Consider the following 26,946-nt stretch of genomic DNA (forward strand, 5'->3'; position numbering starts at 1 on the left):
CAGGTGTGAAAAATCTGCAATGTGATATTATATTTTGAAACGAACTGAAGAGGACCTATATGTAGTTCCTACCGTTTGCCGCCAAGGGTAAAATGAAGGCGCCAAGCGATTTGCGTCACGACGGCCGGGGCTAAACCTCGTCCTCGTGCCGGAAGCAGCCCGCGCTTTTGATCTGGAGCTCCACTGGGGAGAGGATCAACCGGCTGGCTCAGGTGTCCAGCTTCATATACTCCTCGCAACCACTCCCACAAATTTGACCTTTATATTCCCTCTTTAGCACCCCTGCAATCCCGGGACGACGGCCCCGGCATCGTCTGCTGCATTCACTGTCATCGGACTCCGCTTACAGCCCCCTCTTTCGCTCCCGCGACCAAGTGCAGCACATCGATTACCAACTTCAGGCATGGCTCATTAAGCCATCATGAAGGCTTTCTTTTGAGACACTGCGCAATACTGGTCCACCCGAATTGAGATTTGGGCGTTTACGACGAGGATCGCGGCCTACCTCTGCATCGTTGGTCGAGCTGACAGCGCGCCGTTTAACTCGTGTCACCGCCAGTGATCCCCCAACCGCGAACGATGGCCACAAACTTCGAGAAGTCCGTCAAAGGGGCTACCAAGATAAAAGTCAGTTACTGCCCTGCACGATACTGTCTGGTCCGCTTGGTCCGATGGAGTCCACTGACCTGATGGCGCGAACAGCTTGCAGCCCCGAAATCCAAATACATCGAGCATATCCTGATCGCGACTCATGGCGGTGAGGCTGGTGTCGCCGAGATCTTTCGCACACTGCAACATCGGCTTCGAGATTCAACATGGACGATAGTATTCAAAGCGCTCATCGTCGTGCACCTCATGATACGGGAGGGTCAAACGGATGCCACATTGCAGTATTTGGCGGAGTATCCTAAGAAGATTGCGATAAGCAGCTTTTCCGATGGTTAGTTCGAAGGAACTCAATATTGGAGCTGTGGGATCCGGCAAGTGGTGTTCAAATCGGTGATACTGACGGAATTGATCAGTGCAGTCCCAGGGGCACAATATCCGGAGGTATTCCGAATATCTTACGGCGCGTGCCAAGGCATACGCAGATACCCAAACCGACTACGTGCGGAACGGCCAAGGCCGGTTGAAGAGATTGACTGTCGAGAAGGGTCTGTTAAGAGAGACGGAGATCGTACAGAAGCAAATAAAAGCATTGCTACGTTGTGACGTGTGTGACCCCGCTGTGGTTCTGATATATTCTGCTAACAGGAGTCTCAGCTTCTCACGGACGAGGTGGAAAATGAGATAACTCTCACAGCCTTTCGCTTGCTCACACTAGATCTTCTGGTGCTTTATTCGGTCATGAACGAGGGCACCATTAACGTGCTAGGTAGGTATTCTACCCCCCCAATTTCTTAGCACCGCCTGGCCTCACACAGGGCACGAACAGAACATTACTTTGAAATGTCAAGGCCAGATAGTGAGCGTGCATTGCAAATTTATAAAACGTTCAGCGCGCAAACGGAGGAAGTAGTCAAGTTCCTTGGCGTTGCAAGACATTTTGAAGCGGCGACACGCCTAGAGATTCCGAAACTCAAGCACGCTTCTACAGATTTGGCACAACTCCTCGAGGACGACCTTAATGATCCGGATTTTGATATTCGTCGGAGAGAGTATCTAGCCCAGAAAGAGGCCAAGAAAAGCGGTCGAAGCACCACGACCGCAACGGCCAAATCAGCAGGGAATGGATCTAGGTCAGCTAACAGTAATTCAAATTCTGAATCCAAACCGGCCCAAGCAGAGCAAAAGCGGGAAAACAAGGGACCCCCTCCGGACCTCATCGATTTCTTCGAATCGATTGAGCAGAACCAGCAGCCGATGCAGCAGATCCCTTACCAGCACCCCGGTTTCCAGCAGCCTCAAATGCAATTCCAGCAGACCGGGTTCCAACCGCAGCAGACAGGATTTATGCCACAACAGACCGGTTTCCAGCAGCCTCAACAAACCGGCTTCGGCCAACCGACTGGTTTTGGAGGGCCTTTCGGACAGCAGGTTGGCAATGCCTTTGCGCAACAACAACAACAACAACAAACCCCACAGCCACTACAACCGACACCAACCGGAGCAGGTTTTGGCGGTTACACACCACAGCCGCAGTCCTATGGTTTCCAGACGCACCTCTCCAGCATACCTCAGAACGGGGTCGCTACTTTTCCTCAGCAGCAGCAGCAACAGCAACAGCAGCTACTACAGCCGATGCATACAGGGCCGCAACAGTCGACAAACCCTTTCCGACAGTCTGCCTTGCTTAGCACTCCCACTGGTAACCAGTCACTGCTAAACCGCCAAAACACAAACCCCTTCGCACGACGACTATCGACTGCAAACCCGCAGTTCAACACGCAATCCCAGCAACCTCAGTTCCAGCAGAACCAGTCATTGCAACCTCCAGCAGCACAGCCTCTTCAGCCCCAGCGTACAGGAACCAACCCCTTTTCGCGTAGTTCTTCCGCTCCCCCTCAACAGCAGCAGCAGGGGCTGCAGCCTCCAGCGGCCGCACCCCTTCGTCCCAACCCAACAGGCAGTACAAACCCCTTCCGGCAGAGCGCCTTTATAAACCAGCAGACGGGTCAAGGTTGGCATGTTAGCGGTCAACAGGGCACGATGGGAGGACTGGAAAACCTCGAGACGACGCCGGTCTTCCCGCGGCCCGGTATGATTTGACGCGCTTAATTTCATTTTAAAGTTTGTCACAGCTGGAGTGTGGTCAACAAGATAAAAGATTCGACATGCATGTAACACTGGATGCTACTGATATAGGAAGATAATAATCACAAAGATGCCTTTTTGAGCAGAGGTCCACTCTTTTTTCCCAGATCTTTTTTTCCCTTTTTGTCTCTTGTCAATTAATGCTTGGGCGTTAATTTATCATTCCCTCCAGGTTTTTTTTTATTCTTATCTCTGTATTAAGTCCGTTCCTTGAACATTTTTCCTAGCCGTTGCATGTTGTTTCTTTTTTGTTCTTTGAAGAAAGAGATAAGCATAAACCCTTCAAAAAATTGCAAAACATTACATATACACATATGCGTTGCCTTTGTCTAAAGAAGAGGAGAGAAGAGCAGACATTACATTAAATCAATGTGTAAACGAGTAATGTATATAATGTCTTTTGCCGAAAAATAATAGTAATAGTAATAGAATAATAATATTAATAATATCTACTCGAAAGCAGAGTGCAGCCGTACAGAAACTGTCTTGAGTATGGGGAATCATACCTAGATAAGAGGAGCAGATAATAGTCGTTAAGGATGCCGACAATAACTAGAGGCACATCATACTTGCTTGTGTCATATGGCGCCGCTGCCTAATGTTGGCTAGTCTCCGGGAGTTGCTAATCTCTATCATGCAGCAACCATAACATTTCTTGTTACAAGCGCCTTGTTAGATTGACGAATCATGCTTCCAAGTCCTCGTTGATATCGTGTACAACTACTGGATTCCATCAACAATACTACCTATCATTACGATCCTTAACCTTACATCATCCACAATGGCGGTCAATCCGTCCTACACACTAATCGTTTTCGGCGGTGACTGGACCGATCTAGCACTAGTTATTGACTCAGTCTGTGGTCTCACAGCATCAGCCATTTTGTGCTCACGCCGAGTATCGCTAGGGCAATCGTCAATATAGATTCTGAAGAAAGTCGTCATGAAGAGCTTCTGAGGGCTCGCACAAACGCACGAACCCTGTGGGCCCGGCTTCGAGACAATGTTCAAGGAGACTCGGGATTCATCAATGCTGAGGATTTGAATGCGTCAGACAGGCAGCTTGCAGCAATCCAAGGCTACCTTGAAGAACTTGGCGTCAGGGCTTTTCAAGAGCCGTATTCTGCTCTTGCAGCTGCCTGCAAGACCGTCCTAGAAGGTAAAGGGGGTGAGGGGTTGAAGGGAAAATGTGTGAATTCGATAGTCTGGCAAGAAACTCAGACGATGCTGGCAAAAGGCATTGTCGACTTCTTGACAGAGAAAGATCTCATTACGTGGTCCTATTGACCACCAGACTGCTATGAAGCTTACTCTTGACCAGTCATTTATGGCTCTTCTATGGTCAAAGTTTGGAACTATCAAAGAGTTTGAAAGTATGCAGTTTCGTAGTGACAGTATGGATTGTGTTCCAGTCTACTATCCGGATGCCGCACAGTGGGTGCTAAGAGTTCTGGCATATAACAAAGCACTGTCTCCTTCAACTTCATTTTGGATGAAGTGCAAGTGAAAGTACAAGATTATCTTCAACATCCACTGGCTGGAGAGAAGACAATGGGTTAACTGCTCTAATGTATGGAGTCCGGTACATTGGCAAAAAAAAGGTTACATTTTCTGCTATGACTCGCTTGTATTAAGTTAGATGCTATTATAATAGCGTATAGATTCCTTCTACAGTAGTGTATCCGTGATTGTGAAGTATTGCTGATAGGCTCGGCTCGTGTTTGCGTAATATACCCCTGGCTAACCCACGGAGCGGAAAACTTCCGCAAGCCGCACACTGACGATAATCCTTATCTGCACACAACCGGGCCGACCTGACAGCATCAGGAGAGCCGTGGGCGCAGCCGCCAAGCCCGAGAGGTCAACCGGACGCATGGTGATGGCGCATCAGAATATCTCAGAAGACAAAGAGCGCAGACCCCACGATGTTGCGGGGTACGCGGCGCCAAGGGTGCATCTCGCCTGTCAGCTGTCAGCGAGCGTGTCGGATAACGGCTGATCGCGCATCCGAGACCCGCGTCGCGCCCTGCCGTGGCTGAGCGTCGCCAGGCCGGCCCGCCCGCTCGCCTGTCTCGCCCTCGCCGCCCGCGCCCTTGTTTCTGAACGCTGCGGACGCTCTCATGTCGGCCTTGCCTGATATGGGCAGTGTGCTGGCCATTCAGCATTTTCCTGCCTCTCTCTCCCTCTGTCTCTCTCTCTAGTCCTGCCTTTTCTTGTCCTTTTCTAGAAGGATGAACGTCCTCCGGGATCCCCAGCCGAATATCTGAGTCGACACGCGAGATGGATGCCAAGACGCACTCTCCCAGCGCCCACGACCGGCCGCTCCCTTTGCTAGCCAAACCCGCCGCGCGCCTGGCGGCCATCGAGGAAGGTAACGTGCTGCTGTCCTCTCATCCCCGGTCGCTGAGACAAACCGCAGGCGTACAGGAAGGAATGCAACCTCCAAGCAGCGCAGACCGCGCAAGCCCGCCAGCTCCGCCGCCGCGCGGTCAACCCTCTTCTGGGTCCATTCCGATCCCCAGTCCGTCTCGGGGGGCACCAGGGAGGAGACTCTCAAGCGCATCCGCTCCCATGTCATGTCCGAGCACAATCGCAAGAAGAGGCTCGAGAATACCAAGCGCTATAACAACAAGCCCTGGAAGAACCTGGCCTTCCAGCCCGTGGAATCGACCCCGTCGACCGCTTCGTCGGACCGGTCCCAGCATTCCCCCGTAGACACCACTTCTTCCCAATCGAGTCAAGACACCACCCCGGAACGGGACGGTGTACAGTTCTCAGCATGCGTGCAGCCCAAGCAAGCGACCAAGAATGCCTCTGTTTTGCCCGCCCGTGTCCCCATGGGGAGTGTGTCGCCGCCGCAGGACCGCTACTATCCGGTCAAGGCGCCAGATCCGTGGGCATACCTGGGGCAAGGCTCCAAGGACCCGTTTGATATGATGCCTGTAGCTCTGTCAGATCGCATGTTGCGGCATCTCCAGCACTGTAAGTGTCTCTGCCGGGACGTGCGACGGTCACGCCCCTGGATCGAGCCAGCTCTGGTTCAACAGTCATCTCCATTATTTGCTTCTGACCGCTGCCTTTAGTCTTGTGCGATCTTACACGAGCAGCCTATCCTCTCCAGAGACACAGTAAATCCAAGTTGCAGTCGCATTGGGCTTCGCTGGTGCAGACAGATCCTGCTCCGCTGCATGCCTGTATATGTTGCGCTGCGTCAAATCTTGCTGTAATGTCTGGGGACCTTCCTCTCGTGGATCCAACCAAACGGTGGTCTAGCCCTCTCGTCTTTGATTCCTTCCAGCATCGAGGTGAGACGATTAGACTGGTAAACCAGGGACTGTCGGATCCGGCCAGGGCGTCCAGCGATGCGTTGATCGCAGCGGTCTCTATCCTCATAACAATAGAGGTGCGTGCAGAACACCGCATTTCCAGTGCTCCTTTTTGTTTTGATATTTGTAGTCTAGAAATCTCTGTCGGGATCTTAGATGTTCGATTGATCATTGGCGTTGTTCAATACTGTCCATCATACCTGTTATGACACTCGCCATTCCTCTTTCTATCCATCTGTCACATTCCTCGTCTGTTATCCAGCTTGTTGGGCTTTTTCTGCTATGTGCACCTCTGATTGGAAAGCATTCCGTCTGGAGCTCGATTCTGACATTTGCACTCAATTGCTTGCAGATCGCCTCTGGAAATCCCGATCACCTGAAGATACATCTTGCCGGGCTCCGGCAGATGGTTGCTCTCAGAGAGAACTTAGCAGATGTCGCTCCGGACATCCGCTTTCAGATCTCATGGTTCGTATCATCCCGGAATTACCCCTGGCGTCAGAAGATGCTAAGTTCCCCATCAGGACCGACATCAGAGTATCCTGTTTGACCCTTACGAAACCGATATTTCCATTTGTTCGCTACGCCCGCCCCTCCCAACTTCCTAATCTCGTTCCAGACAGAAATGCCCCGACTACCGCTTCGCGGCTTCTTTCACTGACCCAGATACCTGGCATTCTCGGCGATGCCTTGGTGGAGATTATCTACGATCTCCTTGAACTGACATTGTATGGAGAGTGGGTAAAGAGCGGAACATTATATTCGCAAGAATTATTAAGCGAAGAGACGGAAGACTACTTCAATACCGAAGTTCTCTACGTTGAATATTCCCTCCACAATGACAGGTATACAGAAACCGGCGCACTGAAAGGAGACAGCTCGATCGAAGGTTGCGTGCGATTAGCCTGCCTGCTATTCCACAACACCACGATCTGGGGCTTCTACCCACAAATGGCAGTCGTCTTTCCCCGACCGATCATAGCGCTCAGGAACGCTCTCGAGAGCACGATCCTATCAGGAAGCTACGTGCTCTGCAGAGACCTCCTCATCTGGCTCTTGTTCATCGGAGCCTGCAGCGCCCCACCATATTTCGCGGAGCGGTCATACTTCGTGAGCGAACTGGCGTCTGCGGTGAGCCTGCACGGGCTGCAGAGCTGGCAGGAACTGCGCGCCTTGCTGTTGGGTTTCTTCTACGTGGACCGGTGTTATATGATACCATGTCGTGAGTTATGGGATGAGATTCAGATGGTGCAGCAGCGGCGATGATCGGATGGTATGGTATGATATAGTTTGCTTGGGTTATGTGCGTATATGTATACATGTCTGTATGAATGGTTGATTAGCTGGTTGGTTGGTTGGATTGGATATATGGGACAAGTTACGGTTGCCGGTGTATATAGGTTAAAATGGCAGGATTAACGAGCTAATGACTATTCGGACGGTTAAATTCCGCTTTTGTGGTGATGTACTGCATATAGAATGAAAGAAAAAAATAGGGAAAAGAAAGAAAAGTGATAAAATTATGCGCGAGAAACAAAGCTGCTTTTTTACAAAATATCTGAATATCGGTCGTAGATGGATAGATTAGGTAACTTCTTACTCAAGCGGGCAATTTTGAGAGATCCCTCCGCGCGAGGGAGACGTGGCGCCGGATTGCCAATAATTACCTAAGTAGGATCCGGGACCGGACCGACTACGAGAGCCCTGGTCTCGGACCCGAAGTTTAGGTAGGTAGGTAGGTATCTAAACGCCCTACGTCGCCGAATTTACCTAGGTATGGTTAAAACGGGACAGGCCTTCTTTCACTCCATGGCAGTTTCAATAAGGCCGTGGAACCGAGCACCCGCACCGACAAGGGCTCGACCACCACAGGGCCTAACCTAACCGCCAAGAATGACAGACGTAGGACAGCTCAAGAAGCCAGAGCCAGGCAACTGGCCATAGTCATGAGGCTTAAGCAAGACAAGACAGACAGAAAGTCCCCAATCTTTGGCAGCCATGGGCGGCGGCCAGGTTTCGGCAAACTGGCAGTATCAGGTACCTAACCTACCTAACGTAATGTGCTAGATAGGTACGTGTACTGCGTGCGAGCACGCGCCGAAGAGATTACTAGGGGCAAAGCGGATGAAGGTGAAGGAGGGCAGTTCTCGGGGGTCATATATTTTCGATATATTAGAGGTGTTTATTTTGGGGGGGGGGTTCTTTGGGTATGTTGCTGCTGCTGATTTCTGGACTCAATTCCAACGGAAGCAGTTCATCGATGAATAGATAAGGCGTCAAAGAACCAATTCGATTCGATGCGATACACGCATCCAACGCAGATTTTTTCGATTCTAATTTCAATCTCGAGTCCCGCTACAAGCTCCCTTTCTTACACCCCCCCCCCCCCCGTCCCTTTCATCTATCCTATCGTTGTCTAACTAACCTAGTACTTTAGGTAGCTTGCACGGTTTATTAGGTTAGGTAGCACTGTACATTACATTATATTATAGCTGTTACCTACCTGGGTAGGTGCATCGCGGCTCCAGTCGGAGTAGCTAAGATAAATAAAAAGGATGATCTCGAATTTTATTTATCTACAGAGTACTTTTGCTTATTCGGCTTTACGTCGCAAGAGCGACTGCCTGTGTTTTTTAAGCTTGGTTTATGATTTATTTGTAAGGTCTCCTGTTCAAGGACGGTGGCACCTTTTATACATATAATTCTAGCAGCTAAATACCTAGTGTAAGACAAGAAGACACGATGATAAAAGTGTAATACATGCATCTCTGTATAGTTCCTCTTCCTCCCTCTTGGTAAACCAAAAGTCAATCCATGACTCCACTTTACAACCCTGTACTATGTATACCCAGCTGTAGGTACGGATACTCCGAATCTGTATCCTGATGCTCTTTATCTGACCGGGAGCGGATGCGCTCCGAGCCCGAAGAATTCGTCTCCTATACCGCTTCGGCCCTAGCGCCATATGCCTTTCACCGCCCGGCCCACGTGAATGGACGGCACCTTCCTCCCGTACCCCGTAGTCATGTTAACAACTGGCGCTCCACGCGGCTTACCCCTCATATTGCTTGATCTATTTATTCCACACTTCATCGTTCGCGCTTGATAAATCAGCTAACGGTGTTTCCTTGGCAAATTCATGACAGGTGTCGTGCATCATCTTGGATGATAGACACCTTAATGACAAGCCAGCGCGCGTGAACAACACCACTGGGAAAAACACCAAGAAGGAAAGAAAGAAAGAAAGAAAGAAAGAAAGAAAGGACATGATCGTCCTGTGAAGTTCTAGTACACGATGCTGAGGTCGCTACATGGCCTGGCCTGTTCTGGTCTGGTCCAGTTCTGATTATTCTTCCGCCATCTGCTCTTTTTAACGACCAAATACATATCGTGTTACTGGGCTAAAATAGCCGGTCAAAACCCTCCTGAGATAACATTGCCTTCTGTGGGAGGCGTCGAATCCTCGCGAGAATCTCTAACGTCACACTGTCTTGCTCTGTACCTGCCTAATAATTTATACACAATTATTTCTCCGCACAGGTGACCCGTGTGAGTCTGACATGCTCAATTCAATTCCTCTAAGAGGAACTCGCACATACATACACACACAAGTATCGATTGATTCGATTAACTGGACATTCCACCCCCTGACACCTTCGGATGATCTTCTCTCCTTTTCTCCCCCTCCTTTCCCTTCTCCGCATCGATCACTGGTGCCATCACACCGCGCACGGTGACATACTCCACTATCTCCAATTTGCAAGACTACAATACCCCAATCTCCAAAATTCTCCTCACGTCACATGCATTGAAGCATTGATTGTCACGGCTGGCGCAGTGCCTTGGCAACTTGGCCGCTTGGCGAGTCTGTGCTGTTAAAAAGATACGGAGAGTCGGAGACTGGAGTACTCCATATGGAGACGGACCTACGGAGAACGGAGACTCTGTGGAGTGACAAGTCTGTCCATCGCTGATCCGTGCTAAACTTCTACTCCGTGCGGAAGTACGTTCTAAGACGGTGGCGGCCGTTGGCGTTGGCGATGACTTCTGGACGTGGGCCTTGCCCGGCCTGGACTTGGACTCCTGGAGGCTGGGCCTCCTGAGCCCAGGGCCTGGGCTACAAACTACTCCGTACCTGGAGATTGCTGGGGACTGACACTGCAGCCACTGCAGCACGCTACTGCTCACAGTGCTGTCTGGCCCTGGACCTGGCTCTGGACCTGCAGACACAGAGGCTGGAAGCTGCAGACCGCAAGGTGAATCAGCCGCGAATTTTTGAAGAATAATAATTACAGAGTAACTGGTCAAATTGGACTGTGGGCAGTTACGTAGCGGTTTTCGACTTTCGAAGATCGTGGAAACCGTGCCGTGGTTAGTTACCTATGGGTGTACGCTGGGTATACTTAATCTAGTAGTACGCACCGTACTGCGCTTTCTGGGTAAGGTAGGTTGGTTACAACGGCTACCCAGATACCTAGCTTTTACTAACGGCATGCACCAGCGACTCCTGGATTTACGAAAGGACCTGCAAGCGATCTACACGCTATGCAGAATCAGAAGAAAAGAAGAAATAACAGTCACTCTACAGTCGTAGAGAAAGTGCATCGATATTATAAGGCCACCTAAGGTCGCCACAGCCAAGCTCCTACAGTGCCTTTTTTCTCTTTTACTTTCCCATCTAGACGAAGACAAGACAAGACTTTTCGCCTGTGTGATTCGGACCCCGAAAAGCCCACACTGCCCCATAGGAAAGCCCAAGGGCCAAGAGCCACCTGGACACTAACCCGCAAGATACAGCCTCAGGGTACGACGTTACAAAGTTACGAACAACGGTCGGACCTATGATTCAAGCACTTGCATGCCTGTGGTTAGGTATGATGCCCGTACGGAGGATGCCGAACTATATCGTACCACTCCACCCACGAAAAAGGCCGCAAAACACCGCATTGACATTATTCAATAACATTCAAACCTGGTCAGGATACTCGTTACGAATGTCTCAGCGATAGAATTCAAGTCGCATTCACAAACACAACAGTCCCAGGAAGGGTGAGCTCATCGATAGGGTAGATAGGGATAAGGCGACGACTAGACGATATGCCGGCCCGATCCCGAGTTCCCCCGAGAGTTTAGAACCGACTGAGAAACACCGGCCACCTTCGTCCTGGAGGTTCGTAACAAAAATTTTTCTCTCCTCCATCATCCCTGCAAACGGAATGAATCATGAATCATACCAAGACGTCCCAAGAACCGATTTCCCTGTCATCATCCATGCAGTCGCGGCTGACCTGCAGCAAGTGCAGCGGGTAGCAGCGATCCCAGTTCTCCACCGGACCACGGGAAGCTCCACAACAACCGACCATCACAACCAATCAGGCGCCTCCACCGAGTCAATCCAGGTACAAGCACCGAGATTCCCCCGCCGGGTCGCCGAAACCAACCTAAAGTGGCCCACGTCGATCGCCGAGAGACTGCCGAGAAGGGAGCCTGCGTCTCAGCTTGCGGCCCGTTAGGCACCTTCATAGGTGGCTGTTAGGCGGTTCAAGGGGCTGTTCCCGCCCGGAGCAAACTCGGCACTTGAACGACACCTGCCCAGCTAACGCCTGCGCCAACCAACCTGGCCCGAGCAAGCCGAGTACCTGAAGCGGTTGCACGCTGCGGCCCTACTCCGTACGTACGAATGGGCATCGGTATCCAGAACTATAACTATGGGTCCCCTCCATCTCATGCAGGTTACAACTGGAGCCCCCCGATTTACCCCCGGGATTTGGGGCCTTGGGTTATAATAATAATATCTTACATACGGTGTATGGAGACAGGACCCATGAGGTACATTCTCCAGTCTCCATAGTTGTTTTAAAAAAAGGGACCCTCGTGGGAAGGTCATAGCTTTTTTTTTCATTCTTTTTACTCCCCATACCCCAGGTTGATCCTCCCTCTCTCCTCTTCTTCTTCTCTTCCTATACTCTCCGCATACTCCTGTTGTTCTCCTTCTCCGCGGGTGGTGACCACGCCGGAGGGCGGTCTCACCTGCTATATTGCTGCTACTACTACTACTACTACTACTATACGGAGAGCGGACTGCTTACTTCCACTTCACCTCGACAGCTTGGACTCGCGTGCTTCGCTTCATTCACACATACAGACAGACAGCTGACTTATTGACTCGAAGAAAGAAAGCAAGGCTACTTACTTACCATCTATACTAACGGGGCAGCGGGTTCTTTCTGTTCTGTCTGGTCTACATATAGTATACATCCAGGACAGAGGACAGACAGCAGCTCTACTTCGGAACACTTCGACGCGACTCGTTCATCTTTCAATTTGGTCCATCCATCCGGCACCAAGGCGCGCAGAGGTAGATCGGGTACTAGGTCTGTTGCGCAGCCAGCCAGCCAGCTGTCTTCTGCTCGTCTAGCCCGCGGACCCTTCAACGTCTTGCGGCAGAATTCGGGCCCCGTCCCGAGCCTTCCTTGTACGCAGCCCGCGGTCCCGGACGACATCAACCTCGTTTGCTCATCGCTGCAAGATATTCCGCTCCGCTCACTACCACCCGACAGACAGACCGACCCTTGACAGCCATGCCGATATCCGGATCGGATCGACTACTACGGCGCGCTCTGGGTACCCGAAACCGAGTTGGACTTGGACTACTGCTCAACAGCGGCATCCGACACGACACGCAACACGGTGGATCATGAGAAAGCGCGATGACATCGTTCAAAAAAAGAATTTTTGATTCAAAAGTGTTATTAAAGAGGGCCCGGATGGGAAGAAAGAAAGTAAGTACATGTATATGTGCACACCATCTAACTCTCCTCGCCTCAACTCTCAAAACGACCGCACTCGAACGAAAAAAAATTGAATGCGTTGGGGGGTTTTAGTCTTTTGGGAGAATGCATGATATTACCACCGACAGGTTACCCGGTTATTAACGGTCTCTTCGTTGGCAGGCTGGATACGGAAAGCAACTAAATGACGAACAAAATCCGAATCTCATCCGAGACCGACAAACCGGGCAAAAAATTTTTTTACATATATAACGACAGTTCGCCGGTGACGATTGCGTCAACGACTACAGCAGGATGAAAAGAACTATGGGTATCTGAAAAAAGAGATAGGAAAGCATCACCCGGCAGTCGCCGTACAACCCTCCAACCCCGATCGATCGGAGTGGGGCTATCGCCTCGCGAGGATGTTTATTTAAGCCATCTCACGCTCGGTCTTCAGTCTCCGCTCGCGGCCGGTCTCAGACCATGGGAAGTGGGCCACAGGGATTATGAAGAAGCTATTGCTTGTATCGGCGATACCCGCCAGGGCGTTGTACCACGCGAGGAACGCGGCAAGCAGACCGAAGAAGCCTCCAGCCATGATGACAGGCTTCTTGGGGTTGCCCATCTCGTCATGGAGGATGTAGCCAATTCCGAGCAGCAGGAAGGCAATGTCCAGAGTGAGGAACAGGGAGAAGAAGGCGACCGTCGACTTGAGGGTGCACATCAACAGGATGAAGGTGAAGATGAACCAGCCCTGGATGGAGAAATTAGCCGCTGAGGCGCTTGAGCGACGGTGGATATGAGACCACTCACCATGAGGAACAGACCGAAAGAGTTAGCGAACATGGTCAGGTCGCCATCCTTGCCCATCAGGGATTCCTCGATCTTGAAGCCACCCGGGGTGAGGACAATGCCGACCGCGATCCAGAAACCACCGTACGAGGACAGAGCAGTGGCACCAAAAGTGTTGCCAACAGCCATTTCCCTGTGGAACAGGGTTAGCGGGGACTCCTGTCAATGGGCTGTATTCATACGTACCACATGCCGGCAAGCAGCTGAACCAGACCACCGTAGGCAAAGGCCAGCGCGATGACAATGTTGGGCTTGGTGATGTCACGGGCGCCCATGTTGATACAGCTCAGCACGAAGGTGGTCAGGGCGAAAGCGCTGAGGCCCAGAGGAGCGGGGTTGGCGAACTTGCGGTGTTCGACCGGACGGTATAGCCCCGGCTGGAATTCACCTCCGAAGGCCGGCAGGCGTGCCTCCTTGGTGTTGACGTGCGCCAGAGGGCCGTATCCGAAACGGGCAGCCGCGCGGGCGACTTCCTGTTCCTCGTGGGACATCTCGTGCGTGACTCCAGGGCCGTTGACCGAGTCGCGGGTCGCGTCTCCGGCCGAGCCGGCAGAGACGTCCTTCTCAAGGCCGTGGTTCTGTTGCTCTGCGGACATGATTGTTTTGCTGTTCGATCTGTCTAGGAATCCGGCTCAGAGTCAGACAATTGGCCTTTGATCAATTGATGCGACCGTTCGAAGAATTTTCACTGGGCAGCGATGAAGTTCGAACAGAACAGAACAGAGCACAGACGCAGCTAGTGAAGCAGTCGTGCACTCTGGAGAGGACAGGGAGGAGGGAAAGAGAAGAAAAAGAAAATTCTCGGTGAAGGAAGAGTAGTACAAGAGGAAAGGGGTGGAAGACGCAGGGTGCTTACCGTGTTTGGGAGAACAGCCCGTGTTTAAGGTACCTAAGGTTTGGCTGTGGAGTGGAGCGGAATGACTTTGGGCCCTGCTGGGGTGAGAGACAGGGAGCGTTTTAAGAACAGCAGACCTGACGGGGATAACGCCGCGATCATATAAGCCGTGGCCAGAGCGCAAAGGCTAACGGGAGGAGAGATCCAAATCGTACCCCGTACTGGAATGGAGTCGAGTCAGCGGTGGCCGTCAAGAACGGGCTCGATTGGCGGCAGATGAGGAGGGGAAAAGAGGAGCCTCTCCGGGCGAATAGGGCAGAGCTAGTCGCTGGGCAGGCTGGAGCGACGGAGAGTGGCCAGGTCGAAAGGAAGTTTTGCAGGACCCTGGGGAAAATGGTGGGGAGTTTGACCGGATGGAGTTTGGGGCGGATATCTGGGGAAGATGCAGAAGGACAGGGGAAGGAGAAGCTGCTCTGCCGCAGAGCCTGCTGGTCGCCGACACGGCAGCCTAGCTCCTGGCTCGTGGAACGGCCTCGGTGGCGCTTCAGATCCTTAGTAACCGGCTCCGCGCAGATGACCCCGGCCAAGCGGTCTGGCGGTTGGAATGGATCAGCACGCTTGCCAGTGGTGATGTACGCTTTTCGTCTTATCTGGTTGAACCTGCACCGCCCTTACGGTGGAGGTTCCCCAGCGCTGGAAGCGACGTCGGCCACGGGACTGGTGCTCCTGTTTCTGATCCTCTCTGATCCTTTCCCGGCATGAACGTTGCAGCATTGCAGAACCGCGCGAACTAGCAGCACCAAGACCAGAGGATCGACCGGGACTCATGCACGAGCAACCTAGATTGAGGCGATCGGCGGTGCTCTCTGCTAGTAGGAGCTCTCTGAAGCTCGCACAGGCGCGCCGTGCAGGATTACTATTACATACAGTGACCTTAGGTAGCTCTGAGGTCGCGGCAGATCTGGAGGCCGACTCCGACGCCCTTTCCTGCCGTTCTTGACTCACGGTCAGCTCTGGCTTACATGATGAAGAGAGTCCTCCCGCGGAACAGAGCAGCTCTCCGCATGTCACTGGTCGAGGGACGGCCGGTAACCGCAGCACTGTGCTCCGTGTCTGGTAGGTATGGCGTCACGTAATCCTGAAGAATGACTGGCCAGGCCCTTCGCTGCTGTCTGCAAGAGTCACCGAGAATGGGGCAGAAAGCCTAAATTGGGCAGTGGGACCGTGGGTAGCTGCACACAGAGCGACCGCCGTTCCCGTTTTGCTGCGTATGCCTCTCCAGCCCCGCCTGTGTGAAGAGGGAGTCCGCCTCAACTCTGACTCCTCCCCGGATGGCATCTCTCCAGATCCGTTTGACAGGACGGAATGTAGACAATAAGCCAAGAACGTCATTTCTTCCAAGCGCGTAGAGCCGCCCAGTCTGCACGCCTTGGTAAGTAAGCAGAACCCTGTGGCGCGGCGGAGAAACCGCCACCCCGGCGACAGTGTTCGTCGAACGTTCTTTCTTCCTCTGGGCCGTGTGGGTTCTGGAAAGAGTCTTGACTGGGTCCCCCGTGACTTGGCGGCTGGCCCACATTTATCCTTCTGTCCGAAGCGCCCTGAACAGGGCGGAGAGCTTCATCTCACCCTGCGTACAGTCCAGCTGGCCTCAAAAGCTTGGGTTTGGCCATGGGTTCCACGGCCTGCAAGAGCCTGGAATAGCCCGTCTTCGGCTGTAGGACACGGTAATGTTAATTTTGGCAAAACGAGGAGCGTCTGTATCAGCATCCCTGTCGTCATCCAATAATGGCTGCGTCCCGTGTCTCGAGACTCAACGGTTTCTCGACACGTGAGCTCGGTTGCTTTTGTTCTGATTTCTCCTGGAATCCTGGGGCTCCTCAATCCCCGCAGAGACAAAGATGTGTCTTAACTTTGAGACACGATGATCTGGATCATCTTCCCCGTACCCCAAATAATCAAATCTTTCTCCAGCGATCTGCCCTGAAATCTACGGAGTATGGAGAAGTCGAGCGTGACGACGTGCCCAAGTCCTCGCCGGATATCTCGGCATCAGATTCTAAGTTGCTACCTTGTTCATCCTTTCGAGCTACTTTCAAACTCTGCAGGTAACGGGGCCGTTTTGTTTGTTTTTAGTCGTCATTTCGCACGGAACCGACGCGCTTGAGCCTCGAGAGCTTGCGGCAGGATTGTTCAGCACCTGCCCTCCTCGGGCCTCGGGTCGCCGCCAACCAGCCAGCCCCGGCCTGATCCCTGCAGGCAATTGTTGTTTATAATCTTTAACTCCGGACTCCGGACTCTCCGCACCCCGAAGCCCTAGGTTTACGACGTGTCATCGACTCCGTACGGAGGAGTATACTTGGTTGGGGGCTAGTGGGCGCCCGTGCTGTATGCCTGAGATTAGTGCATGGCATTGACTGGCACATCTACATCCCTATACCTGGCATTATGATTATCCTAGCTATGATGGCCCCTGGGATTAATGAAACAAGCGTTTCCACGACATTCTCCGCGTCTGAAATTACGGCCTGGAGGACCTCCTACTCCGTACTACTAGCACTACTACTACGCAGACTGCGTACTGCGTACACATAACCTTCTGCTTGGCTCAGTGCTTTGGGTCAGTAGGAGTCAGTGCTCTCGATTTAAAATATAATTTGTCTCACATGGAAAACCTGCTAGGCATGCCGGCCCGGTGGAACGAAGGTCATGGCATGCCGGATGCCTGAGTCAGCAGTACTTCCGTAACTACAGGGTAGCACTGCTATGCATCATGATATGCATATCTTCGCAGCAGGAACCGGGCTGGAATGGAAACAACTATTATTTGCTTTTACATGATAGCCATACGGACTTGAAGATCCCGATCAGGAGCTTGTAAGTTTTAGATCGTACTTGCATACATACCCCTGGGTACCTGAGGTACCTACCTACCTAGGTAGACAGGGGGTATCCCGGTTGACGCTTCCACACAGCGTGCGAATGCAGCATGCTGAACGGAGTTCTAATCCATCATCAATTCAAACCTAAAGTAATCTTTACGCGTGCTTGGCGCAAGACGTGTCAATGACCCGGCATGATGGATGCGTGTCTCTGGAGTCGACAACGGAATCGACAAGAAATGACAGGCAGAGTGAGTAGGGAATAAATGATAAATGAACCCCAGGGGAATGAATTAACTGATATCTATTTTTGTCATTATATTATCATTCATACACGTCTTACAGGGATTATCCTGGACACTGTACGTATGTAGTGTACATGTACAGGTCTGTATGTTGTACAGTGCCTGAGGGCCAAGAAGGGTAATTGTCACGGAGTGGCTTCTAGGGAGCATTCTAGGAGCCAAACCGCTGCACTACCGGCAAAAGACTAGGATACGAAGCCAACGGCTTCGTATTGCTCTCGCTTATATAGCTTCTTGCCACGCCGTCACAGTAATCACAAATCAAGTCCGGTCCGATCCGATGGATCTGTTGCAGAGCATATGTATGCAGTATGTATGGTGGTTGTTTGAAGCGATTATCAAAAGGACCTTTTTTTCTTTTCTATTCATTTTACATTGCATATGCAGGTTCCATCCCAAAGATGTACTGTATAGGAGATCTATCTGGTAGGGATCTATCTTAGGTAGATTGGAATTTGTTCATACTGTGGACGTGGACGTGGACGAAACAGAAACAAAAACAAAAGCAAAGTGAGCACCTGGGTCGGTAGGTAGTATAGTACAGTACAGCATGTTTGTTAGATAGGGTTTAATTTGGGATGTTGATTGTTCATTCAGCTCAGGTTCTATATGCAGGTACTGTACTGTACCTATCTAACTAACTGTACTCATTTGTATGTGCAGGACCTGATGCAGGTCAGATCAGATCGGTAGTAGATCGAAAAGACAAGAAAGACTCTTCTTCCTTTTCTTTCTTTCGAAGCTGGTCTGCAAGTCTGTCAGAGATGCTAACTAATTAATAGATGCAATTACCCATCTTACCTATAAATACCTATAGACAAACAAAAGGGATTTGTTAAATAGTCTAAATAGATTCCCTGCCGGCTAGCTTTATTCTTCCTCCCCTTGTCTTTGCTTTTCAGCACTGTTCATTATGTACAGTACACTATGTTAGGTGCCTAACCTACTCTACCTAGATAGTGGACGATGACTCAATGTCAACGTTTCAAAGATCTAGATCTAGATCAGGTAATAAAGACGAATGGTTCTAATCGATTACAGTCGATTACTTTTGCTTCCAGAATTTTTTAATTGATTTTTTTTTCCTTCACTCACAGTCAGGTAGGTAGGCCCCTAATATACCTTCCCTGCTTGCTTGCCTTGTATGGCAGCCAGCGCAGAACTCGCTACCTGAGTAGGTACCGTGTTAAGGTAGCCTAGGTGCTCATTCGATTATCCATTTCTCTTCTCACTATTTGCTTCGACTACACAGGATAGGCAGGTTTATATGCTGAGGCTGATAATAATGCCCGTCCATTTTTCAATTGCAGATATTGGTATCATTCAAATCTAGTTCTTCCCGGAGTGTTCCTACTGTTCTGCCCCAGGCAAGTTTGCAGATAGGGCTCACGATTTAGATCTTGGGATCGAGAGCAGAGCAGAACCCTGGCCTTAGTTCCACACGGTTCCCTCACTGTAGTCTCATGCACAAACAGTAGTATCTTCGGACAACCATGCAGTCCTCCTACTGCGCAGCTTGCTCAAGTCTCACATCCCCTACCTTGTCATGTCTGCAAAGCACCGGTCATACCTGCACAGCAAGTGCTGTTGCCAAGAGGTCAGGAGCAAAATTTCCAGCTGTCCACGAATCGAAAAGACCCTTCGAGCCTTCAACGACAAGCCCGGACACACGCAGAAACTTGGCAAAGGCCCAACAAATCACGTATTACCACTCATGCAAGAACGGGCCGCCTCAACGCAACACATGAACTCATTATTCCTGCAATCTGCAAGCAACAATTCAAATCAGCAATACCAGGACCCGCCCGGGCTCCTCGCGGGATGGAAGGGTGTTTCTTTGGTAATAGAATAGGGAATAGCCCGTGCTTGTGACCAGTACTCTAGGTACTACTGACGGTACCATCCCACACAACCGCTTCTCTTCCTTTTTCTCGGCTCGGCGGAGCGGAGCACGCCATCTCGGGGACCAGGACGGGGTTTGGATACTTGGCGTTGGCGTTGGTTGGGTCGGGGTTTCAGGCGTTCAGCTTCTTAAAACGGATGTTACCCAGTGTGTCCCGTCTGGTGTTCGCCTGCGAGCTGTCAGTGGAGCCGAGCGTGAGCTTGAATCTTGGTGGAGCTGGAGCGAAAAGGACGAGCGGAGTCAGTCACGGGTTATTGGCAAGGGCTGCGAATACGGATTGCGGAAGGGGGGAGCGGAGGCCCGCATCCAGCGCGCGTAATACCCCCCGGGGTATCTCCTCCGGAATTGTGGACTCTGCCAGTTGTCGCTTGCTTTTGTGCATCTGCAATCACGTCACTCCTCGTCTGGTGCTTCCCCGCCGCGGGGTAAAGGAACGGGGTTGTTCGTTTCTGGCAGGTGATGACGATCGTGACGATGCTTGAATCCATGGTTCCAGTGCGCTGGGTCTCATCAACATCGTCGACTCAATTTGTTGGGGACGTGAGGACCTCGGGCGCCTGGCGCGGAGCGGAAGGGACGGGGTGCCTGATGCTGGTGTTGGGTTTTGTGCTGGCGATTCGATTCTGTGTCCTCTTTTCTTTCCCTCCGGGACGCAGGGTTGAGATTGCTGGCAATATTTCCTCTGTGCTGAAGGTACTGACGAGCAGACGAGACTTATGCTTCACTTCTGAAAATGCTTTGTGGAACTCCTCTGTTGACAACTTCCCAGCGAAGGATGTTGAAGCGGAATGGCACTCGTCGGTGGCTCACGGTGTGCACTCTGCAGAGCGGGGTAGTCCTATATGATGCGATGGACATTGAATTCTGACCATCTTCGAAAAAATCTCTTGGAAAAGTCACGAAGCATTCGTCAGAAATCGCAGAGATAATAGTCTCTATCATGGCGTCGAGATTGGTGGCGCAGTTAACTCTGGGCGGCTAACGCGAAGCAGGCTTCTACCAGGCGTGTCCACTACCATCAGGTCTTCCTCTGTTGCCATTTCGTTGCCGGGATCGCCCAGTGCACATATTTCCTCTTCACCTGCTCAGACGTGTCTTGCGACACTTTTCTTTCCAGCCGCCCTCGGACGAACCCAGCCCATAGCTTCTTGGCCATTCAAGAACAACTCTGGCGATATGTGATGGAGCAGAAAGTTTTGTGCATCAGCATGCCATACGCTGTGTTCCAAGTGATAAAGAGTCGATGGCCAAGGCACGAGTCGAGACAGCGAGCCACTTGGTACTTGGCCCATTTCCTCTGCAGATACCTTCCTTTTTCATCGGTCGCGGAAATTGCATCGATCGAGATAACAACTGTTGCTGATATACTTCTAGCATTTCACAACTACAGCTTCTGATCTGGGAAGTGCTCATGTGCCCAAATCGGGGTCAGTATCTCCATGGGGTATCTTGTCGGCAATCTCCCGACGATCCTGTTTGGAAGGTCCTTGGGATGTTGCAGTGATAGTCGCCAATGGGAGCCATGCCGATAGCGCAGGTTCCGGCTGATAAGGAGCTGGGATGAACGTTGGCAGGTTGGAGTTGCTATCAGATATCAGATATACGGTACTACTTCTGTCCTTCCCCACTTATGGGCGCTGAGCACCTACCATGACCTGCTTCTTTCGGGCTCAACGCAGCGGTACTTGAGATTCTTTATCACCACATATCTCGCACTTGATATTTCACTTACCAGCAGGTTCTGGTCATATCAGACACTAAGATCTTGGGGGAAGCTAGTCAGCGCTCCCAACCGCTATCGATTGGTTGGCGATAGCGCTAGCCACATGGTATACATGCAAAACAGGTCTCTCCAAAAAAAAACAAGAAGAAGTCTTCTGAAGTCTGAGGCGGTTGTCCCTATCGTCTCCGATGTATCGGGATTTTGTTTTTCTTCATATATGAAGAGGTGACTGCGCTCGATCTCTTTTTCGTTTGATCGCGTTCCTGCATCGTTCTCTGGCCTCCTTTTGTTTGGACCCGCGATTAAGGAGTTTGCAGTTATCTGTTAATTGTTGGTCCACAGGATGGGGAGTCCAGATATAGAGAAGAAAGCTAGTCCATCCATCAGCACCAATGGATGCGACGTCGAAGCAACCCAGGGCGCTCTGCCCTCCGGCAAGGTGGACGCAGCGCTCGAATTCCTTCGGGCAGAAGGGACAGCTGAGATGTCCGAGCTGGATGAGAAGAAACTTGTCCGAAAGATCGACTGGATGATCATGCCTCTGATGTGGGGCTGCTACAACCTGCAGTATTTGGACAAAGTCTTGAGTACGAAGAGGCCGGATCATTGCGTTTAATGCTACCACGACTAGTATAACTAACATACTCTACAGTCAATTATGCATCAGTCATGGGCCTGCTTGAAGATACCAAGATGGACACCAACCAGTTCTCTTACCTGGCTTTGGCGTTTTACATCACGTATCTGTTCTTCGAGTTTCCCACGGGCTATCTAATGCAACGGTTCCCTACCGCGAAGTATCTAGGTTTCAATGGTAAGCATGCTGTTTACATCACTTCCCTCTCTGTTTGGCCCTAAAGCTCACAGTAATTGTTTAGTCACACTGTGGGGGCTTATGACAACGTTGAACTGCACCGCGAAGAACTTTGGCGGGTTAATGACACTCCGAGTGCTCCTGGGCTGTTTTGAAAGTGCTGTTGCGCCCTCGTAAGTGCAGCTTTCCTTCACATTATAGATATGGTCGTCCATTAATGAAAAAGCAGGCTCATATTGATAACTTCGATGTGGTACAAGAGAGACGGTATGCGAAGAGTTTCCAACCATTCAAAGACGGAAGAATGCTGATTCCAGTGAAGAGCAGCCAAAGCGCATGGGATTTTGGTACGTGGGGACGGGAACGGCTTCTATCATGGGTGCTCTCGTCGCATACGGACTCCTTTTCTACACCGGAGACAGGTTCCACGGCTGGCAGATCATGTTTCTGATATTCGGGCTCATTACTATCGCCACGGGAATCATCGTCATGCTATTCCTTCCTGACAACCCGATGACTTCGCGCCTCAGCCATGAGGAGAAGGTCTGGGCCATCGAGCGTCTCCGCGAGAACAAGACCGGTATCGAAAACAAACACTTCAAAATGGATCAATTCCTCGAGGTGTGGAAGGACCCACAGACCTATTTCATTATGATCATCGTGACTGCGATAAACGTTCCGAATGCTGCCATCAGCAGCTTTTCCGCTCTGATCATCAAAGGCTTCGGCTTCACCACCAAGGAGACTGAGCTGCTCACTATACCTGGTGGCGCTGTGACTGTTATCAGTGTTCTAAGTGGCACCTATCTCGCTGGCCAATTCGACCAACGTTGTATCTGCGTAATCGGTATATTAATCTGTGGTTTACTCGGAGGCTGTCTTATGGCGTTCTCCCGTGACGATATGGGTGCCGCCAAACTTGCTGGAAACTACCTGACCAACTTTGTCGGCGCTTCTCTGCCGCTCATGTATTCCCTGGCGGGCGCAAACGTCGCCGGTCATACCAAGAAAGTCACGATGAACGCTATCCTGTTGATGGCTTTCTGTCTGGGTAACATCCTGGGCCCGTTGACGTTTCGGAATGAGGATGAACCGGAATACATTCCCGCTAAGATCGCGATCGTCGCCACGGTATCGGTGGGAATCGTTTTCACGCTGCTGCTTAAGTTCTACTACATGTGGGAGAACCGACGACGCGATAACAATAAGGAGGGTCTGCAGCACCAGGAGAACTCCGAATTCCTGGACCTAACTGACCTGCAGAACCGAGAATTCAGGGTGAGTCGATTCGACGTGCTGTATGCGGTGGACCAATATCTAACATTTTTCTAGTACAAACATTAGGTTCTCTTCTCGAAGCAGTTCTGAGCCGGTCCTCTGCTTTGAATATATACCGATGTCCCTCCGAAGCGTGTCTGAAGATGAGAATATCTTATCAAAGGCAACGAGCGGTGTCTCTGATGAAAGTCACTTTGCCATTCTTCCCTGCCTGTCTGCAACGGAGGAACGCTTATGAAATCCCATAGCTTACGCATTTATTTTGCATATGATGATCTTATTGGTATATCTTGTTTGAATGTCATGCTATATGCCCTTCTATGCTGGTGCGGACGTGTTTTTTGCTGCATATGATACATATCTATTCCTGCAAGCTGCAGTATTAGTATTATACCTGTGCCTGTAACATCATCTCAAAAAGAGGTAGGTATAATTAGATAATACTTAAGTATTGCTCCTTCGAACTCACCCGAGGTTGCAGATAAAGTACTTACCTATATCCTATGCTCCTGATACTTGCGAAAGAACCTGACATGCTGACTAGAGAATGTGAAATCTGGTACCCAGTTAAATTCGTTCTATCTATAGCGAAGAATGTTATATAATCTGTCTCCAGTCTACGGTGGACACCTTGTTTAATCCTTGGCAATCCGTTCCCGAGCCATGCGAAGTACTGTACAGTACTATCGGAGATTGAGTCCGCTGACGACGAAAGCGATGCGAGTCAATGCTGCCATGACAAGCCCGAACAGGATCGAGAAGTGATACGAAGCAGTCGGGGAAACAGCACCGAGGTGATTCATTGGAAGGGTTCCTATCTGGAATGCTGGGTGGGGCGGAGTTCTGCTCAGCCCTGATCTGGATATAGTGATCTCCGATGGACATTGTTAATTAAGTCCACGCGACGCTGTACGTGACGAGGAACTTTCTTCGAAGAAATATTAACCCGAGGACAAACAGGGGTTGTACAGCCCCTGGTCCCGGCAACATCTTGTCCTGTCTCGTCCTGTTCCCGGGATCGAAGTGTTGAAGAGCGCCCTGTTCCGCTGTGGCTATGCCGAAAACAGTCCCTCGAGTATCTTGGACACCTGCCTGGACGACTCCGACGTAACCTCACTAAAAGCTTTCAGTTGAGTCTGGCCACGCAATCCCATACGGCTTCATCAAGTATCTGAAACCTCGATGCTTTCTCATTTGGTGATGATGGGGAGCTGTGGTCCCTAGATGTCGTCGTTTCTTTGGTCGATTGTTCTTATACATCGATTTCTCCGCCCCCATCAGGTGTGTTCAGATTCAATTCCTCCGGAAATGCGCCTTGGCGTGTTCTTTCTCCATATTGTCGAATTATTCTGGAGCCCCTTTACGGACTGGGGCTCAGACAACCAGACGGCCAGAACTTCTAATAAATTATGGCGTCGACTCTCCTAGCCAGCCAGGACGCTTTCCTCCTCCTGCAGCTCCCCTCCATTTCATCGAGAGGTGCTGCCATTCTTTTGCTCTATTGTTGCCAAACAGCACCATGCATCTCGTGACATCCCTTCTCCTGCTCCTTGGAGGGAGCACCAGCCTCGTCAAGGCTTGGCTCCCAACCGACCAAAGCCGCAGCCTGTCAGCCTTTACAAACGGAAACACCACCAAGATCCGAGGCGTCAATCTGGGCTCCCACTTCATCGTCGAGCCATGGATGGCGTACGGTGAATGGGTCAATATGATGGGCTGCAAGGACTCCAGCGGCAACCAGTACCGGAGCGAATGGGACTGTGTGCAGGGACTGGGACAGGATGCTGCGAATGCGGTCTTCAAGAAGCATTGGCAGACGTGGATCACGGAGGAGGATATCAGCACGATGGTTGAGTGTGGGTTGAACACGATTCGGGTATATATATTGCTGTCGTCCGTCCTGCAGAGTTGGATCCATGTCTGACCTTGTCGATTGCTTACTGTATAGATCCTGGTCGGGTTCTGGATGAAGGAGGACCTCGTTGCTGACGACGAGTACTATCCCAAGAATAATGCCATAGAGGACTTGCAGAATGTGTGCAGATGGGCTACTGCGGCTGGGATGTACATCATCATCGATCTCCACGGCATGCCTGGTGCTCAGCAGAAGGAGCAGCCATTTACCGGCAGAGTAAGTACAGCACAGTACCTACATGTTGACAAAGAGAAGAGGCATCTGCTTCAGAAGAAGAAAAAAAATCCTCATCGATAACTCATGTTTGTTCGTTTTTAGTGGGCAGACCAGCCCTACTTCTACCTATCCGACTACCACTCCGGCCGCGCCTACGAGTTCCTCGAATGGATGGTCGAGAAGGTCCACTCCAGCGACGCCTTCAGCAACGTCGGCGCGCTGGAGATCATCAACGAGCCCCTGCAGCTCACGGAGAACGGTCAGACGGCGTGGATGGTGGAACACTACTACCCCTCGGCTGTGGACCGGATCCGGGCGAAGGAGAAGTCGCTGGGCGTGGCGGAGGGGGATCAGCTGCATATCATGATGATGGTGAGTTGAAGAAAGCCAACTTTGTCATACTACGGTATATATATTAATCACCTGTCCAGGACGACAAATGGGACTCCGGCGGCAATCCCACCCGCTCTCTCAACTCGACCCAAAAGCAAAACCTCCTCTTCGACGACCACAACTACGAAGCCTACCTCGTCCGCAACGCCGCCTCCATCCCCGACATGGTCTCCCTCGCTTGCTCCGACGACCGCCAGTCGTCCGTCAGCCCGAAGATCGTGGGCGAGTGGAGTCTGATGTTCTGGCAGACGGATAACACCAACAGCAATGGTACAAACGGGACCTTCACGCCCATGCCGGCCCACGCGGCCGAGTACTCGCGGTGGTTCTCGGCGCAGCAGAGGCGGTACGAGGAGCTGGACGGGTGGGTGTTTTGGACGTGGAAGACGGACGCGGTATTGAGGGATGAGGAGATGTGGAGTTATAAGAGTGAGTCTCGTAAAGTCTTTCTTTTCCAATTAACTGCTTTACGTTGTGGATTGGGATACTGACGGAGATGCTTTTTGTTTACAGAGGCCGTCGATGCCGGAATCATCAGCAAGGATCTCAATGAGCAATATAACCAGAACCCATGTTGAGATGATGCCCTTCGCTCGAGCTACCCGCAATGAAGAAGCATTCCGTTTTCAGTTCTTGTGGGATCTTGTATGTACATATATAGTAATATAATAATACCAAGCTGTTCGCATACACGTAACTTCTCGTCAGGAGCTTAGAGGTTACTAGAAACTGCCTACTCACCAGAGGACTCGCAATGGAAATATGTGAATAGCCCCTCCATTTGTCTTGTCAGGATATTACAGACTGCTGTCATATACTAAATTAGGGAGCTATGAACTCATCAATTGGTACCAATCTATCTACAGCATACCCTCCCTGCATATACTACTTCCTGATCACGTACATTATCTACGTTCCAAACTGCAAGTCCTGCATGGACTCAATTGCAGCATAATTGTTATGGTCGAACAGAGCCATAG

General features: G+C 51.0%; 12 protein-coding genes across 12 annotated transcripts; 9 read left to right on the plus strand and 3 right to left on the minus strand.

The window, feature by feature from the left end:
- Nucleotides 1–579: 579 nt before the first annotated feature.
- Nucleotides 580–2,709, plus strand: VTN00DRAFT_738 (uncharacterized protein; the record flags this gene model as incomplete). The annotated part of the gene is made up of 5 exons (XM_069434120.1): nt 580–627; nt 703–940; nt 1,023–1,213; nt 1,264–1,375; nt 1,436–2,709. 5 exons carry the CDS (start codon nt 580–582, stop codon nt 2,707–2,709), a joined length of 1,863 nt encoding a protein of 620 aa, XP_069291445.1.
- Nucleotides 2,710–5,034: 2,325 nt separating this feature from the next.
- VTN00DRAFT_739 (uncharacterized protein) lies at nt 5,035–7,346 on the plus strand (the record flags this gene model as incomplete). The annotated part of the gene is made up of 5 exons (XM_069434131.1): nt 5,035–5,125; nt 5,182–5,736; nt 5,838–6,157; nt 6,433–6,548; nt 6,605–7,346. 5 exons carry the CDS (start codon nt 5,035–5,037, stop codon nt 7,344–7,346), a joined length of 1,824 nt encoding a protein of 607 aa, XP_069291446.1.
- Nucleotides 7,347–9,740: 2,394 nt separating this feature from the next.
- Nucleotides 9,741–10,654, plus strand: VTN00DRAFT_740 (uncharacterized protein; the record flags this gene model as incomplete). The annotated part of the gene is made up of 4 exons (XM_069434143.1): nt 9,741–9,813; nt 10,245–10,336; nt 10,496–10,524; nt 10,582–10,654. The coding sequence occupies 4 exons, from the start codon at nt 9,741–9,743 to the stop codon at nt 10,652–10,654; spliced, it is 267 nt and encodes an 88-aa protein (XP_069291447.1).
- A 642-nt stretch (nt 10,655–11,296) lies between these two features.
- VTN00DRAFT_741 (uncharacterized protein) lies at nt 11,297–11,593 on the plus strand (the record flags this gene model as incomplete). Its single annotated transcript, XM_069434154.1, has 1 exon — nt 11,297–11,593. The coding sequence occupies one exon, from the start codon at nt 11,297–11,299 to the stop codon at nt 11,591–11,593; it is 297 nt and encodes a 98-aa protein (XP_069291448.1).
- Nucleotides 11,594–13,283: 1,690 nt separating this feature from the next.
- On the minus strand, nt 13,284–14,301 carry VTN00DRAFT_742 (uncharacterized protein; the record flags this gene model as incomplete). The annotated part of the gene is made up of 3 exons (XM_069434165.1): nt 13,284–13,607; nt 13,667–13,838; nt 13,892–14,301. 3 exons carry the CDS (start codon nt 14,299–14,301, stop codon nt 13,284–13,286), a joined length of 906 nt encoding a protein of 301 aa, XP_069291449.1.
- Nucleotides 14,302–14,698: 397 nt separating this feature from the next.
- VTN00DRAFT_743 (uncharacterized protein) lies at nt 14,699–15,300 on the minus strand (the record flags this gene model as incomplete). Its single annotated transcript, XM_069434176.1, has 2 exons — nt 14,699–15,132; nt 15,216–15,300. The coding sequence occupies 2 exons, from the start codon at nt 15,298–15,300 to the stop codon at nt 14,699–14,701; spliced, it is 519 nt and encodes a 172-aa protein (XP_069291450.1).
- A 258-nt stretch (nt 15,301–15,558) lies between these two features.
- VTN00DRAFT_744 (uncharacterized protein) lies at nt 15,559–16,116 on the minus strand (the record flags this gene model as incomplete). Its single annotated transcript, XM_069434187.1, has 2 exons — nt 15,559–15,708; nt 15,781–16,116. The coding sequence occupies 2 exons, from the start codon at nt 16,114–16,116 to the stop codon at nt 15,559–15,561; spliced, it is 486 nt and encodes a 161-aa protein (XP_069291451.1).
- A 3,352-nt stretch (nt 16,117–19,468) lies between these two features.
- Nucleotides 19,469–19,946, plus strand: VTN00DRAFT_745 (uncharacterized protein; the record flags this gene model as incomplete). Its single annotated transcript, XM_069434198.1, has 2 exons — nt 19,469–19,553; nt 19,609–19,946. 2 exons carry the CDS (start codon nt 19,469–19,471, stop codon nt 19,944–19,946), a joined length of 423 nt encoding a protein of 140 aa, XP_069291452.1.
- A 140-nt stretch (nt 19,947–20,086) lies between these two features.
- On the plus strand, nt 20,087–20,473 carry VTN00DRAFT_746 (uncharacterized protein; the record flags this gene model as incomplete). Its single annotated transcript, XM_069434209.1, has 1 exon — nt 20,087–20,473. The coding sequence occupies one exon, from the start codon at nt 20,087–20,089 to the stop codon at nt 20,471–20,473; it is 387 nt and encodes a 128-aa protein (XP_069291453.1).
- A 397-nt stretch (nt 20,474–20,870) lies between these two features.
- On the plus strand, nt 20,871–21,175 carry VTN00DRAFT_747 (uncharacterized protein; the record flags this gene model as incomplete). Its single annotated transcript, XM_069434217.1, has 2 exons — nt 20,871–20,906; nt 21,002–21,175. The coding sequence occupies 2 exons, from the start codon at nt 20,871–20,873 to the stop codon at nt 21,173–21,175; spliced, it is 210 nt and encodes a 69-aa protein (XP_069291454.1).
- Nucleotides 21,176–21,693: 518 nt separating this feature from the next.
- VTN00DRAFT_748 (uncharacterized protein) lies at nt 21,694–23,508 on the plus strand (the record flags this gene model as incomplete). Its single annotated transcript, XM_069434227.1, has 6 exons — nt 21,694–21,937; nt 22,003–22,164; nt 22,229–22,337; nt 22,394–22,431; nt 22,487–23,442; nt 23,497–23,508. The coding sequence occupies 6 exons, from the start codon at nt 21,694–21,696 to the stop codon at nt 23,506–23,508; spliced, it is 1,521 nt and encodes a 506-aa protein (XP_069291455.1).
- Nucleotides 23,509–24,961: 1,453 nt separating this feature from the next.
- On the plus strand, nt 24,962–26,544 carry VTN00DRAFT_749 (uncharacterized protein; the record flags this gene model as incomplete). The annotated part of the gene is made up of 5 exons (XM_069434238.1): nt 24,962–25,318; nt 25,391–25,573; nt 25,676–25,945; nt 26,005–26,395; nt 26,480–26,544. The coding sequence occupies 5 exons, from the start codon at nt 24,962–24,964 to the stop codon at nt 26,542–26,544; spliced, it is 1,266 nt and encodes a 421-aa protein (XP_069291456.1).
- Between the last annotated feature and the right edge of the window lie 402 nt (nt 26,545–26,946).

Source organism: Thermoascus crustaceus (genome assembly GCF_041956765.1).
Source record: "Thermoascus crustaceus strain CBS 181.67 unplaced genomic scaffold VTN00scaffold_1, whole genome shotgun sequence".
NCBI lineage: Eukaryota > Fungi > Ascomycota > Eurotiomycetes > Eurotiales > Thermoascaceae > Thermoascus > Thermoascus crustaceus.